At 39.9% G+C, this 17,525-nt stretch overlaps 1 protein-coding gene across 1 annotated transcript in view; it reads right to left on the bottom strand.

The window, feature by feature from the left end:
• The window catches only part of LOC118210808, a 184,840-nt gene extending 167,594 nt beyond the window's left edge, over positions 1-17,246 (bottom strand). Inside the window, exons 1-6 of the mRNA XM_035387255.1 lie at positions 17,009-17,246; positions 15,193-15,255; positions 9,520-9,665; positions 8,367-8,477; positions 7,913-8,023; positions 5,789-5,899 (exon numbers count right to left, since the gene is read on the bottom strand). Coding sequence (XP_035243146.1) covers positions 5,789-5,899; positions 7,913-8,023; positions 8,367-8,477; positions 9,520-9,578 — 392 coding nt within the window. The 5' untranslated portion in view covers positions 9,579-9,665; positions 15,193-15,255; positions 17,009-17,246. The remainder of the gene's footprint in view (positions 1-5,788; positions 5,900-7,912; positions 8,024-8,366; positions 8,478-9,519; positions 9,666-15,192; positions 15,256-17,008) is intronic.
• Positions 17,247-17,525: the final 279 nt, after the last annotated feature.

Raw genomic sequence — 17,525 nt, 5'->3', positions numbered from 1 at the left:
TGCACCAGAGGACAGGAAAGAAGCATTTTGTCTGGATTTACTATAGCTTTTTTGTTTCTTTACTGTCAATTTTTGTTTCGTACCACTATTTAAAATAAACAAAAAAAATTATTTACTAAGTGTCATTCATTTCAGACATGCACTTGATAAGATAAGATGAAACGGCTCCATAGCCAACCAGTCCCTGCTCTCTCGTGCACTCTGTGCTCTGTAATCTCTGTAGCGATCGTCACATGCTTCTCTCTGTATGAAAGACCTGTACTGTGTCCTCTGTGAGGTCTATGTCACATCCATGGCATATGGCTATGTAGTGTAGAACGCAGCACACCACAAAGAATGCACTGACTTTCTGAGGGCTGTAAAGTGATGTACCACCCAATCCATCCAGAATTCTAAAATGCATTTTAAACATTCCAAAAGTCCACGCAATCATTCACATAGCCTAGCCAAACACATGATTAAAAGCAAGATTACAGTGCGTTCTGGGCTCACTGTAAACACTATCTGAGGGGTGTAAAGCCGGTCTCCCACCGGTCTCATTCAAGTAGCTTACTCAATTAACTCCACTGCCTAAATAGCCAGCATTGGACTGAATAACTTTTCTTTAAAATAGTTAAATTGAAATAAACAAAATATTTCTTGTATCTGTGTTATGTGTTTATGGATTCACATGTGAGGCACAGTTATAATGCCAAAATAGGACAAGTTAAAACCTGGTATGGGTTGGTATAACTCCAAACTAACACAGTGCGAATGTTTCTATTGGCACATCCCCGATTGCACCAACAAACCCATGTTGACACAAGCAGATTAACCGCAGACCATAAAACAAACAACCCTGGTGAAAGTGAAAAATATGACAAGCAATTCAAGGTGTGTTTGTGCCTGTGCTGTCACCAAAATAGGGCACCTTTTCTTAATACTGTAACTTAATATAGCTTCTCTTCATTTTAATCTGCATGAATTGTATGTTCTGGCAAAGGTTGATCCATCAGATTACTCTGATATCAATAAACTCCGTATTTATTTCACAATTGCTATCTTTGCAAATAATTAGTAAATGCATCAAATCAGTAATAGTAATAGTAAATAAAATAAAATATATGGTAAGTGCTGAGGTTTTGCATTTGATGCTGCTTATGTTCTGGATATGAGACATTAAATGAGGGCACAAGTTAAAACATCTTGATTCATAAATCTTTTTTTAACCAAATTTTCTGTTGCCCGGAAATTTTATTGCACTTTGTTCTGACTAGAATTAGAAAGTGGGAAAATATGTGGTCAGTCATCTACATTATTAATGACATAATACTCACATGGCCTTCCTGCAGTTCCTGACTACTGGTACCAGTCTCTGATGACCTGCTGCTGATGTGTTGTATGTCTTCAAGTCAAACTCATCCAGGATCACCTCTGACATCAGTAACACAAAGGCCAGAGCTGAACATTGGTCTGGTTCCAACTTTATATCAGAAAGTTTTCCTGGTCTCAGGGAATCCTGGATTTCCTGCACTAGAGAGTTATCATTCAGTTCATTGAGACAGTGGAACAGATTGATGATCCTCTCTGCTGAAGACTCCTTTTTGATCCTCTCCTTAATGTACTGGACTGTTTTCTTAATGATCTCTGATCTGCTTTCTGTCTCTGTCAGTAGTCCTCCTAAGAGAGTCTGAATGGAGTCCAGAGAGAGGCCGAGAAGGAATCGGAGGAAAAGGTCCAGGTGTCCATTCTTACTCTCTAAGGCCTGATCCACTGCACTCATGTGTAACTCAGACAGCTGCACTCTGTCACTGTGAGGTTTTGATTCTTCTGCTCTGAGTACATGTCGGTTCTCATTTACACATGATTGAAATACAAACAAGGCAGCCAGATACTCCTGAATGCTCAGATGCACAAAGCAGTAGATCGTCTCCTGGTACAACCCACACTCCTCTTTAAAGATCTCTGTGCACACCCCAGAGTACACCGAAGCTTCACTGACATCAATGCCACTCTCTTTCAGGTCCTCTTCATAGAATATCAGATTGCCCTTTTCCATCTGTAGAAAAGCCAGCTGTCCCAGTTTCAGGATGATTTCTGTATCTGATGCTGACATCTTCTTTGTGTCTGTCTCATCAGTGCCATGATATTTCTGATTCTTCACCTTAGTCTGAATGAGCAGAAAGTGTGTGTACATTTCAGTCAGAGTTTTGGGCAGATCTCCACTCTCTGTTTTACCCAACATTGTCTCCAGAACAGTAGCAGAAATCCAGCAGAAGACTGGTATGTGACACATGATGTAGAGGCTCCTGGATGACTTAATGTGTGAGATAATTCTGCTGGCCTGGTTCTCATCTCTGATTTTCTTCCTGAAGTACTCCTCTTTCTGCGGGTCATTGAACCCTTGTACCTCTGTCACCTGGTGGACGCACTCAGGAGGGATCTGACTGGCTGCTGCTGGTCGGGAGGTGATCCAGAGGAGAGCAGAGGGAAGCAGATTCCCCTTAATGAGGTTGGTCAGCAGCACATCCACTGATGATGACTCTGTTATATCGGAGCAGTACTTATTACTTTGGAAATTTAGAGGAAGTCGACACTCATCCAGTCCATCAAAGATAAATACAACTTTGACTTTGAAGGTGTTGACTTCACCATCAACACTTTTGATCTCTTTCAGCTGTGGAAAGTAGTGCTGCAGAAGCTGCATCAGACTGAATTCTCTGTCCTTCTTCAAGTTCAGATCTCGGAAAGGAAGAGTGAAGATGAAATCAATGTCCTGATTGGCTTTTCCTTCTGCCCAGTCCAGAATGAACTTCTGCACAGAGACAGTTTTCCCAATGCCACCGATGCCCTTTGTAAGCACAGTTTTGATAGGTTTCTCTTGTCCAGGATAAGGCTTAAAGATGTCATTGCAGAGGATTGCAGTCTCCTGTGTGGTATGTCTCTTGGATGCTGTCTCAATCTGTCTGACTTCGTGTTCATCATTGACCTCCCCACTTCCTCCCTCTGTGATGTAGAGCTCTGTATAGATCTCATTGAGGAGGGTTGTCTGCTTTGCTAAACCTTCAAATATGCATTCAAACTTCCTCTTCAGATGAGTTTTCAGTGCCTGCTGGGCTCTTTTTATGGATTCATCTGAAGAGAGGAAATATGAGAAATAATAATTTAAAAAATGTGATAAACATTTCCCACTCAATAACAGATTTTAAGAAAAAACAGCCAATAAAAGTATTAATGCATTCTGTCTTCACAATATTTCACACATATCAGTGTTATATGCTTATAACAGTATGTTACACACCTAACACAGCATTACACACCTCTCACAGTGTGTTACACACCTCTCACACAGCATTACACACCTCTCTGACAGTATTACATACCTTCCATCATTGAAATAGTATTCCTTGCTGACAGCAGCATCAGTGTCACTGTCACTCTCGCTATAATCGTTTTCGACCAAATTAACACTAATGGGTATTTGTTTCATTATGATGAAAAGGAGCGCTTTTTCGATTCCGAGTTCCCAATCAACTGCCTCCAACAAGGACACCCCATTGCAGGGTCATGCTTTTGATTTTGGAACTAGCTTTTTTACAGCGTGAGACACCAAGAGGCCCTTATAATGTAATACTTTTATACTGATTGCTGAGATTGATTCCGGGATACAAACTCAGGGCAGTATGTCTGATGGGACAGTGGTCTAGTTACTGGTTTTTGAGCACAAGATTCTGCCTTTAAACCCCCCTCAGGGACATTTAATCTTGTTCATTTCCTTGTCCCTGTAATAACTTCTTGAGGCAGTATGTTAATAAATTTAAATGTAAAATAAATAAATGTTATTTTTGGCCTTTTATTTACAGTATGTAATATTGTCAATGTAAAACAGTATTATGAAAGTGTAGATGCTGTAAATCAGAACATTGATAACTGTTAGATTTGCCATCTAAACTCATTTCAAAATTCTAATTGATACACAGTAGCAATGAGAGAAAGCTCTTACTGTGCTCATCTCTTTCCAATGAATCAGCGAGATCCTTCTGCTTCATGTTCCTCAGGATGTAGAGTGTGATCTTCAGAGACCCCTCACTGCCACAGGTCTCCAGCAACTTCTCAACTATGCACACAGCCACAGGATCCTCCTGCTCTCTCTCAATGCATTCTGGGTAATCATCAACTTCATGACTGTCGAACAATTCATTAATAAACTTCATAAACTTAGCCAGCCAAGTAGGATCTTCAGGCAGACTCTGATCTTCAAGACAGCATTCTGGGCAAATCTGACTCAGATGGCTCTGAAACAGTTCCAACTTCTCATCCTTCTTCAGCTTCGTCAGAGTGCGCAAAAGAGACTGAAATAAACACATGAAGAGGTGTGCTGTATCAGTGTGAAATAAATACATGTGCTGTATCAGTGTGAAATAAACACATGAAGAGGTGTGCTGTATCAGTGTGAAATAAATACATGTGCTGTATCAGTGTGAAATAAACACATGAAGAGGTGTGCTGTATCAGTGTGAAATAAATACATGTGCTGTATCAGTGTGAAAAAAAGAAGAAAAAAAGAAAAAAAACATGAAGAGGTGTGCTGTATCACTGTGAAATAAACACATGAAGAGGTGTGCTGTATCAGTGTGAAATAAACACATGAGGAGGTGTGCTATATCACTGTGAAATATACACAGAGGAGTGCTGTATCGCTGTGAAATATACACATAGAGGTGTGCTGTATCAGTGTAAAATAAACACATGAAGAGGTGTGCTGTATCAGTGTGAAATAAACACATGAAGAGGTGTGCTGTATCAGTGTGAAATAAACACATGAGGAGGTGCACTGTATCAGTGTAAAATAAACAGGAAGAAGTGTGCTGTATCAGTGTGAAATAAACACATGAAGAGATATGCTGTATCACTGTGAAATATACACAGAGGTGTGCTGTATTAGGATTATTATGATCATATGATATTCCACTTTGGATGGTATAATGTATAATGAATTAATTAATAATATAAAAAAGGTGCAATACATAATTAATGTTAAGGGCAACGTTAGGCACTTGTAAACAACACCCATGCACCATATTAAATAGGCATTATATATACTCAAATAAATGTACTGCACAAAGAAAAGACATAACCCATTAAAAACAAGAAAAAAATATCTCATACCTTTTTTGCGGAAGATAATTTATCTGAACCCTTCTCATCAAAAGAGCCGTACTCCAGTGACTGCTGGACCCTGTGATCAAATCATGGAAACAGAGCTTCTAGTTAAACTCATCCTCTTACTGCAGCTCTAACTCACAGCGCATGGAGACAGAGCTTCCAGTTAAACTCATCCTCTTACTGCAGCTCTAACAGCGCATGGAGACAGAGCTTCCAGTTAAACTCATCCTCTTACTGCAGCTCTACCTCACAGCACATGGAGACAGAGCTTCCAGTTAAACTCATCCTCTTACTGCAGCTCTAACTCACAGCACATGGAGACAGAGCTTCCAGGTAACTCATCCTCTTACTGCAGCTCTAACTCATACCACATGGAGACAGAGCTTCCAGTTAAACTCATTCTCTTACTGCAGCTCTAACTCACACCACATGGAGACAGAGCTTCCAGTTAAACTCATTCTCTTACTGCAGCTCTACCTCACAGCACATGGAGACAGAGCTTCCAGTAAAACTCATCCTCTTACTGCAGTTCTAACTCACTGCACATCTGAAAGTGACATAATACCCCCACCTACAGGTGAACGATACCAGCCAGATTGAAGCAGAATTAAACAGTAGTGTCAGTATGAACCTGTGTAATTACCTTGAATCAGCTGTGAATTCCCCTTTGAAGTTATTTGGATAATCCATTGAACGATCACTCTTCATAGACAGACAACTGGGTACAGGTGACCCTGCTCTTTCTACCAGGACCCTGTGAACAAATCATGGAGACAGAGCTTCCAGTTAAACTCATTCTCTCACTGCAGCTCTAACTCACAGCACATGGAGACAGAGCTTCCAGTTAAACTCATTCTCTCACTGCAGCTCTAACTCACAGCACATGGAGACAGAGCTTCCAGTTAAACTCTTACAGCAGTCCTATCCAGAAAAATTTGTTTTACACATTGTCTACTGAACCATTTGCGCAGTTTCTCTCGTGTACACACATCAGAGTTAGAAACGAATGAGCGTTGCGCACAGAATGCGCAAAGCAAGTTCTGTCAGGAAACTCTAAAATTGTAGCTGACCAATTGGTCGGCTCCATTAACCTCATACTCACGCGTTTCTGCAATCATCCAATTGTATACACACAACACTCTTATCTTATCCATCCAATCACAGGCACACATCACCAATGGAGCGCCTTTTTAAACCACCAATCAGACCTCTCAGTGCTGCTGCTTGCCTGCGCTGCTTTTGCCTGCTTCACTGCTACTGCTCAGAACTGCACTCACCCTCCACCACCCCATCATCACCTGTTGTTTGGATCTGCTTCTACATACTGGGGGGTTTACTGGTATTCTTCCTGTTTAGTAGGGTAGATGTATAGTACTCCCTGTTAGACAAAGATAGTGCGTGCACTAATATCTAAAGCAGATCCATTCACCACCAAACCAAAAATATGTATTTACATATCCATGTAAGTATTTTAATACGTGTGTTGTCCTTAACTGCATAAAATGTGGTTGCAGTTCGCTCCATGATGATTAATTCACATAAAATATGAAGCCACTCCTGTCTGAGCTGTGTTAACAGCTAGAATATAGGGACAGAGTGAGGAATGGAGGGAGGGGAAGTTTAAATCTGATACTGCAGGAAATGGATGCAGGGTCATTTATTGCAGAAATTTAACAAGAAAAAACACCATCTAAACAGCAGTGAGCCAACATGGTATACCACACCTACACCTGAGGACACCAAAACACACCCACCTACACCTGAATGTGACATAATGCACCTGCTGACACCTGAATGTGACATAATACACCCACCTACATGGGAATGTGACGTAAAACACTCACTGACACCTGAATGTGATATAATACACCTGCCTACACCTGAAGTTAAAAATAATGCATGTACGTGTGTTTGTGTGTGTGTCTGTGTGTATGTGTTTTCTATCTCTCTGTCTTATACACTTCTAGAAGTCCAAACTGGTGAGCTTGGCTTTCCTCCTTATCCTCCCCCTGCCATCCTGCCAGGGAGGAACCGGCTGTGATGCCACGATGCCCAGGACTCTCAAAGCAACCGATCGATAAAAGACCAAAATATTATATCTGATTTAAAGCTTGTTTTTGTAACACTGAAGACTAAACGGTCACCATGTGCATATTCAATATTCATGCTATATTACTAGACACAGCCAATCATTTACTTTGTTCAGTCTTACCATATGCTTATGTATTAGCCATGCATCAATGAGAAATAGAACTGTACAAATCATAGGTAAAACACTTTGTGCTATTAAAAAGGAGGGAGTGCCCCAGTTTTCTTCAGTTTGAGCGTTTCCATCTTGTTGTGTGTAAGTGCCAAACACGTTCTGCAGAAATAAATCCTATTTCTTAGACGGATATACCTCGTTGTGCCAGGTTATTCGAAGCGGAGACTTTACTCTGCTCAGCAACACCCACCTACACTTGAGTGTGGCACAATATACCCATCTATACCGGATAATGACATAACACACCTGTCTACAACTGAAAATGATATAATGCACCCACCTACACCTGAATGTGGCATAAAACACCCACCTACACCTGAAAGTGATATCATACACTATCGATACCTGAATGACAAAATACTTCCAGTTAAACTCGTTCTCTTACTGCAGCTCTAACTCACTGCACATCTGAAAGTGACATAATACCCCCACCTACACGTGAACGATATCAGCCAGATGGAAGTAGAATTAAACAGTAGTGTCAGTATGAACCTGTGTAATTACCTTGAATCAGCTGTGAATTCCCCTTTGAAGTTATTTGGATAATCCATTGAACGATCACTCTTCATAGACAGACAGCTGGGTACAGGTGACCCTGCTCTTTCTACCTGGACCCTGTGAACAAATCATGGAGACAGAGCTTCCAGTTAAACTCATTCTCTTACTGCAGCTCTAAATCACAGCACATGGAGACAGAGCTTCCAGTAAAACTCATTATCTTACTGCAGCTCTAACTCACAGCACATGGAGACAGAGCACCCAGTTAAACTCATCCTCTTACTGCAGCTCTACCTCACAGCACATGGAGACAGAGCTTCCAGTTAAACTCATCCTCTTACTGCAGTTCTAATTCACTGCACATCTGAAAGTGACATAATACCCCCACCTACAGGTGAACGATACCAGCCAGATTGAAGTAGAATTAAACAGTAGTGTCAGTATGAACCTGTGTAATTACCTTGAATCAGCTGTGAATTCCCCTTTGAAGTTATTTGGATAATCCATTGAACGATCACTCTTCATAGACAGACAACTGGGTACAGGTGACCCTGCTCTTTCTACCAGGACCCTGTGAACAAATCATGGAGACAGAGCTTCCAGTTAAACTCATTCTCTCACTGCGGCTCTAACTCACAGCACATGGAGACAGAGCTTCCAGTTAAACTCTTACAGCAGTCCTATCCAGAAAAATTTGTTTTACACATTGTCTACTGAACCATTTGCGCAGTTTCTCTCTTGTACACACATCAGAGTTAGAAACGAATGAGCGTTGCGCACAGAATGCACAAAGCAAGTTCTGTCAGGAAACTCAAAAACTGCAGCAGACCAATCGGTCGGCTCCATTAAACTCATACTCACGCGTTTCCACAATCATCCAATTGCATACACACAACACTCTTCTCTTACCCATCCAATCACAGGCACATATCACCAATGGAGCGCCTTTTTAAACAACAAATCAGACCTCTCAGTGCTGCTGCTTGCCTGCGCTGCTTTTGCCTGCTTCACTGCTGCTGCTCAGAACTGCACTCACCCTCCACCACCCCATCATCACCTGTTGTTTGGATCTGCTTCTACATACTGGGGGGTTTACTGGTATTCTTCCAGCTTAGTAGGGGAGATGTATTGTAATCCCTGTTAGACAAAGTTAGTGCACGCACTAATATCTAAAGCAGATTCATTCCCCGCCAAACCAAAAATATGTATTTACATATCCGTGTAAGTATTTTAATACGTTGTCCTTAACTGCATAAAACGTGGCTGCAGTTCCTTGTTGATTAATTAACATGAAATATGAAGCCACTCCTGTCCGAGCTGTGAACACACCATAATACACTCACCTACACCTGAATGTGACATAATACACCTACCTACACCTCAATGTGACATAATACACCCACCTACATCGGAAAGTGACATAATACACTCACTGACACCTGAATGTGATTGAATGATCACTCTTCATAGAAACACAGCTGGGTACAGGTGACCCTGCTCTTTCTACCTGAACCCTGTGAACAGAACATGGAGACAGAGCTTCCAGTTTAACTCATTCTCTTACTGCAGCTCTAACTCACATCACGTTAAATATCTGATTTGTGCATTCATACCTCTTTCTGTTAGTGCTGAGGGTATCTCCTTTGGTGTCTGGCTCTCCTGAGTGACTCATTTTAGAAACAGCGCCCCCTATCTCAGGAGACTGGAATACATCAGACCAGTTTACACCACATGTGGGTTCTATCCCAAACTAGCCAACCTGTAAACACACAAAATGAGAACACACTGAACACACATATAGACACACTAATATACAGAGACACGCATATACAACATGTCACAGTGTTGACAGGAAGCAATCAAGAATTTAAATAGGCCCTAAACATGTTCTATACAGCAACTGTATTACATAAATGTAAGTGGTAAACTCTATATTGATTGTACAACTTGATAAATATTTTTTGTTAACGATTCAATGGAATTCAATGGAATCAGTCAAAATTCCACATTTCTCAGATTATACATTTATTTCCAGAAAATAAGTGTCACAATTTTTGCCCCCTCCACCCCTTATTCAGAACTTTATTCACCCTCCCCTTGCAAGGATAATGGCACTGAGTCTTCATGAATAATGTCTTATAAGACTGGAGAACACACTGGGAGGGATCTCAGACCCTTCCTCCATCCAGATCCTTAATATCTTTTGATATTTGCTAAAGAACTGTCCTGTTCAATTGAAACTGCAGGTTTCCAATGGAGTTCAAGTCTGGAGATTGTACCCATTGCAAAATGTGGCTTATGTGGTTAATTAATCATTTAAATAGTAACGTGTGCTTGAGGTCACTGTTTTGCTGGAAGATCCACTAGTGGCTTTCAGTCTGCCAGCAGAGGCAACCAGATTTCTGGCTAAAATGTCCTGGTACCTGGGTAGAGTTCATGATGCTGTTGTTTTTAACAAGGGCCCAAGGATCAGTGGAAGCAGAACAGCCCCGTAACATTAAAGATCCACCGCTGTATTTACCAGTATATATGAGGACTGTTTCTGTATACACATCCCTAAATCAACACCAAACCCATATCCTTTGTATTATATACCGGCCACTTTATTATGTACACCCGCTCATTAATGCAAATAGCCTACTCCACCAAACAGCAAATCATGTGGCTGCAATTCAATATATAAAGTATGCAGACATAGTGAAGATGTTTAGTTTTTTGTTTGAGCAAATATTGTAATGGACAAGATGTGTGATCTAAGTGACTTTGACTGCGGCATGACTGTCGGTGCCAGATGTAGTGGTTCCACCATCACAGAAACAGCTGCCCTCCTGGGATCTTCATGCAATACAGTCTCTAGAGTTTACAGAGAATGGTGCAATGAACAATGTAGTATAATGGGTAAGGAACTAATCTTATAGCCTAAGGATCACAGGTTTGATTCTAGGGTAGAAAACTGCCATTGTATCCTTGAGCAAGTTACCTAACCAGCATTGCTTCAGTATATATCTGACTGTATAAATGGATGCAATGTAAAAGTTGTGTAAGTCACTCTGGATAAGAGTGTCTGCTAAATGCCTGTAATGTAATGTAACTGTAGGGTGGAGGACTAAAATAGGGCTGCCACCAGGGGGCCCTGTTCCGTTCTGGTACAGTAACTGTTGTCGGGGACCCTCTTGGGCCATGTGAGATCAAGGTCAAGCCATAACTGTTTTAATTCTGAAAGGTATGAAGCAGAAATATTTCTCTCCCTCAAAACAGTTTTATACCTTGATTAATGTTACCCATCCATGTAATTTGTTCATGAAATATGGAAGATAATATGTTTGATGTTCATTATGTGTTACTATTTGCGGTCAATGATTTACATAAAGTATGCAGTGTTCATCTTTATTTATGGCACTGGCATGACTAGTAGCTATTTATTTCGCTATTGAAAATGAATGAAGCGCACAACTAATTTGGTTGTGGATTAAATGTTGATTGTATTTGCTACTACTTAGTGTTTTACTAGCTATATTCTTTTAATTCTTGCCATATGTTTATTAGACTTTAATTACTTGTTTATGCAAATTGAACTAATGTGAAGCATGTGTGCTACGCTAGCTATTTGTAGCTGCAGTGTAGTGTAGTTAGCCATGTAGGCTAACTAATTCAGCCATAACTGTTTTAATTCTGAAAGGTTGGATGTGTGAGACTGACTGCATGCTGCTGTTTCAACTGCTTCATCTGCCACCAAATAAACAACACTGCTGTTTCAACCGCAACCACAAACTCTCCCTATACTCCTTTTCTTCCACCAAGACCCACACATAAAACAACAGACTTTACGGTCAGGGTTATTCGTGGATGGGACGAAAAGCATAAGCACACAGTAAAATAGGGTTACACAATGATGTAATCTCATTTAACACTAGATGAGACGATGTCATTTTGAAAATGCTAGATTTCTGGGTTTGACTGATTACTCCCAGTAAAACATTTACTTTGCATTGCAGGCATTTAGCAGACACTCTTATCCAGGGCGACTTAAACAAGTTTTTATTTTGCATAGTATTTTACATTGCATCCACACAGCTGGATATATACTGAAGCAATACAGGTTGGGTACTTAGCTCAAGGGTACAACGGCAGTGTCCTACCTGGGAATCGAACCTGCGACCTATAGGTTACAAGACCAGCTCCATACCTATTAGAATGGGCAAGATGTGTGATCTAAGCGACTTTGACTGTGCCAGATGGATGGTGCCAGATGTGGTGGTTCTAGCATCACAGAAACAGCTGCCCTCCTGGGATTTTCATGCAGTACAGTCTCTAGAGTTTACAGAGAATTGTGTGATAAACAAAAAACACCTTGTTAATGAGAGATCAGAGGAGAACGGGCAGACTAGTTCAAGCTAACAGAAAGGCCACAAATGAAATAACAGCTATGCATGGCCAAAGAGCTCTAATGTCATCTCTCCGGACCACAGTAGATGAAACAAAGGAGACAATTTAGTTTCTTGAAACTGTTGATTACTTCCAGTAAAACCATTTTTCCTGAAACCATTCCAAATAGCCTTTAGGCATGGAGGTAGCATCTCATTTTGGAGCATCTAATGTAGCAATTAATTGTAGATTTGGAAACTTGGTGACCCCCCGACGCAACCAAGTTCTGGAATTCTCCAACTGTGGCCACTGGATTGTTCTTTGCTCCCTGAACCATCTACCTCACTGTGCACGGGGCTAAGATACACTAGCACCCTCTACTGGACAGGTTTAACTCTACTCCAGTGGTTTTAAAATTATAAATATTTGGTCTCACAGTATTAAGTCATATATTTCTTTCTTTATTTAGTTTTTGACCCATTGCCTTATTTTTGAATGTCAACAACCATTTTTTTTCTTCATTTGTGAGTTTGTTGCTTTTGATGAAAAATGGATTTTATAAGTGTGTTGCCTCAGTTTTATACTCCAGAGAAGTAGCAAGCCATGGAAGAGCACGACACTGTTCCTCAGGCCTGACATCAGCTTAATGTCTTTTATACATTCTGGTGTAGATCAGCTTCATGTCAAATATATATATATATATATATATACCGTTGCAATTAAATTTATTCAACCCCTGTGGAAACTGTAAATATTTTTAAATGCATGCTTTTCGGGAGACTTGAAACTAAAAAAACAACATGTATGTCACTTGTGTGTTCTGTTAAAATTCAAAATAAAAATGTATTTTTTAATATTTCCGAGTAGCATGTAAATTTTGTATTTCAGCCATATCATAAATATTCAACCCCCATTCAATATCACCATTTTTTAAATATTTGCTGGTTTGTAGAGTGACTAAATTTTGTGGAAACACACTTAAGTCCTTAGGAAATCCATAAAGATACTGTTTGCTTCCCCTGTGATAAACATATAAATCCCACCGATGCACTTCTTCACATCAATTTGAAGCTGACTAGCAAACATGCCAAAGACAAAGGAGCTCTCTCAAAAGTTAAGAGAAGAAATTATTTCACTGCATAAAAAAGGCAACGGATACAAAAAGATCTCCAAGATATTGAAAGTTCAAAGAGACACAATTGGCAGCATCATAAGGAAGTTTAAAAGTCATGGAATAGCAGTAAACCTACCTGGACGTGGATGGAATAGTAAAGTTACATCAACTGTTATCAGGCACATCGTAAGAACTGCTGAGAAAACACCTCATATTACTGCCAAAGGATTACAGAATGATCTTCTGAAAGCTGGAACAAAAGTATAAATACAGATGATAAGAAGGATATTGAACAAGCAAGGCCTTCATGGCCGGACACCTCGCCGCACTCCACTCTTAACCAGTAAGCATATAAAAAATCGACTTGAATATGCAAGACATCATTTGGATAAATCCATGGAGTTTGTGAGAATATTTCATGGAGTGACGAGACAAAAGTGGAAATTTTTTAGACCCATGGATAAGCGGTATGTCTGGCGCAAGAAAGGTGCAGCTTATGACAAGAAGAACACCATCCCCACAGTCAAGTATGGAGGTGGGTCAGTCCTTCTGTGGGGGTGTTTTGCTGCTTCTGGTACTGGCAATCTTCAGCGTGACTGGCACCATGGATTCCTTGAAATACCAAGCCATTCTAAAGAAGAATGTGATGCCCTCAGTGCATAAGCTGAAGCTTGGTGATCACTGGACTTTCCAGCAAGACAATGATCCCAAGCATACACCAAGTCAACCAAAGCTTGGTTCAGGGAACGATCTTGGAATGTCCTCTGTGGTGGGATTTGAAGAAAGCAGTGGCATCACGAAAACCAAAGAATATCGGTGAACTGGAAGCATTTGCACAGGAAGAATGGGCCCAGATTGCAAAAGAGAGGTGTCAGAGGCTTGTGAGCACTTATAGGAAGCGTTTATTGGAAGTTATAAAAGCTAAAGGATGTTCCACAAAGTACTGATTTTGGGGGTTGAATAATTTGGTCATTGATTTTTTTGGAGAGAATTTCATTTTTTCCTTATAACAAATAGTAAACTCAGCTGTACGTTTTCAAAATCCCTTGAACATGTTCTAATAAACATGTATTTCTGTTTACAAAGGCCTTATTTGATACATTGTCATGAAATTTGATTCACATCACAAAGACCTCGTATGGGTTAGAGGGTTTGAATAATTTTGATTGCAACTGCATATATATATATATATATATATATATATATGTGTGTGTGTGTGTGTTTCATTAGTTATTTTATTCTTGTTCCGCTCCCCGAACACCCCTATTTGTTAAAGTGAAATAAATACTAGAACCAGCTATCATGCTTATGTCTGACCAGGTATTAATTGTATTTGGTTTTTTTGTCTTTCCTCCCCATTTTCATTTTTTTTCATTCACTCCCTCATTTATTTATGTAGCCTATATTTCTTTGAATATATAGAGTGCCTCAGACACCCCTATGGTAAGCAATTGAATTAGGTCCTCAAATACTCTATAACATGGATTCTCAAATTTGGACCACAAATTTAAATCCAGCCCTAGTTTTCTTTCCCCCAGGTAATTAACAGAACAATTTATGCTACTTTGTGCCAGACTGCATTCACACGTGATTCCCAGGTAAACGGAGGGTGGAAAACAAGCAGTTCTTGGATGTGGAAGCCCACGATTAGAGTAACAGTACACTAGAACCACACCAGAAACCCATGATTTGGGATGGCAGATATGCCATCCTGCCAAGTCACGCCTAGCTGAATAGCCTATAGTGAACTGTCCCCCTTTAAAATGTAAAGAAAGACAGGTTATGTAAGGGGGCTACTAGGGCTTACCTCTGTTAAATTTAGTTCCTTAGTTCAACGTTCGTCCTGTGGAAACCGTCTCTGCTGCTGTCCCTGCAAGAATCAAAATGCGTCAGTTGCTCTGTGCTGTGAGTGGAACCATCGCCTGACCTAACTAGGCAACAGGTAACATTTGAATGTGCAGCCTTCTTCTCTATGGAGAATTATAAAACTGTAACACTAATGCTGCATTGCTTGTGTAGCTCTGTATTACCAGTTTGACCTCAGTATCCTGCTGCACTTTAACTAAACCTGCTGTGTTAGCCAAATAGCATTAACACAACAACTGTAACAGTAACACACCACATACTGTACAGTCTGCCCAAATTTTACATTTCTACATTCTGCACAAATTCAAACTGCTTGATTAGAAAACTAATTTCTGACTTCCCTGTCCACACAAGGCTCATCATGTACAACAAAACTGTTATTCTATCAATAAATCTCTGTTCAAGAGAAATAGGCTTCCATAGGCCTATTATTGCCATGTGGGAAAATCCAGTTGTTCCTTAATTATTTTCTTAAGAATACGTTTATTTATAAATATGACACTAGTTGGAAAAGAAAAAACTTTTCTGACAAAACCATGGACTGAATTTAATATGTACATTGTTTAATAAATAAATATATCAATTAAATTAATAAATAGATTTACTGAAATAAAATCCACAGATAGGCAGTTAGTGCTGAATCGTCACTGGGTGTTCGCTCACGTTACTTTTATTTATTTACCTGATTTCGGTGAAAAATGAATGTATTTTAGACAGGCTACTGTGTGACAAAACGTTTGGAATGTCTTTCAGTGTTACGGTTGCAGGTGTCAAAATTTACTAGGCCTGTGGCTACCATCATATCTCACAAGGTAATATTATCATAAACTATTTACAAAACCTGAATTAAACAAAAACTTGTAAAAAAATTATTTTTAAATGACTTTTTGTCCCATTTAACAGGGCTCGAAATGAACTCTTTTACTTGGTAGCACTGGTGCTCCCAACTTCAAAAAATTAGGAGCACCCACCAAAATGTAAGGACCACCAACAATATATGCTATATATTTTTTTATTGATAAAAAAAACGACGATATAACAGTACGGTTTACAAGTAACAGTTAAACTGTCACGCTTAAAATGTGTTGACTCCGTTGCAAAGGCACTGTTACCTGCCATCTCCGTCCCACAGGCTTTACAGTATAAAGGGGGGGGGGGGAGGGTGCTGGCGCAAGGAATTGCGTGTTATGCATTCAAACGACAAAGCGCTTCTCATCACCATTAATACTGCTAATTAAATCAACCTCCAGTAAACTGCATCGGAGAAATTAGCTGTTTCAACCGGGTCGCTACACAAAACACTGCGTTAACGTTTCGAAAAAAAATGCCGTAATCGTTCGCTTCAACTTTTCAGCTATCGATAACGCTAATAAATTGTAGCCTATCATAAACTTTTGTCTTCAGGTAACATTAGAGTGTACTAGCGAATGTACAGAGAAAGTGACGTTCGACCTGAAAAAGAAAAAAAAAGGTCGCACCAGAACAATTATTTGCACTCGCACAAATGCTCCCAATTATATTTCGAGGTCGCGCAGATTAAATTTCGGGAGCATATGCGACCAAAATGGTCGCAATTTCGAGCCCTGCAAATGGAATATAAAAAAGGAGAAGCCAATTGCACCCATTTTATTGTCAGTTTCCTGTTTTGCTGAATTAGGCGTGTTAATGCGATTATACTGGAAGATTCCCGTTCCTCCCCATACCTCTTCACCTTTAGTTTATATTCTCTCCATCCCACTCCACAACAGGCTACTTACTCTGTTCTTTTTTCAGTTTCATTCCTTCTTTTACTCCCTTTTCTTTCTCGTCCGTCTTTAAAATGGCGTTTGAGTTTGAAACACTTTCAGAGTTGTACTTTTGCACTTTCACTTTTGCATGCTTGTGCTAATCCAGGTACTTCGTCGAAATACGACGAGGCACGCCCACGCGGGGTACAACCTGGGGTACTCGCTATTAAAATGAATTGAGGATTGAGATTTTGACCACTTCCGACATAAACTGTATTTGCTTTTTTTGTGATTGAATAATCTTTTCCACGTGTTTTGTGTGCCCTTATTAACATAAGTAGCGGTTATCCCCATCAACCAACTACTTAATACAGAAAAATAACTAAGCTAAGGGTAGCTAAGCTAACAAAAAGAAACCACGTCACATAGTGTAGCGTCAGCCTGTCGTCAAAAAGATCTAATTTAACGTTACACTTGCCCCTACTAGCTAGCTAACAGATTTACGCATTCCAGCATATATTTTGTTAATTCAGTGTTTTGAGCTTTT

The sequence above is a fragment of the Anguilla anguilla genome, chromosome 13 (genome assembly GCF_013347855.1).
Source record: "Anguilla anguilla isolate fAngAng1 chromosome 13, fAngAng1.pri, whole genome shotgun sequence".
Taxonomy (NCBI): domain Eukaryota; kingdom Metazoa; phylum Chordata; class Actinopteri; order Anguilliformes; family Anguillidae; genus Anguilla; species Anguilla anguilla.
Note: the sequence above shows the minus strand (reverse complement) of the source record. Positions and strands in the feature narration are given on the sequence as shown.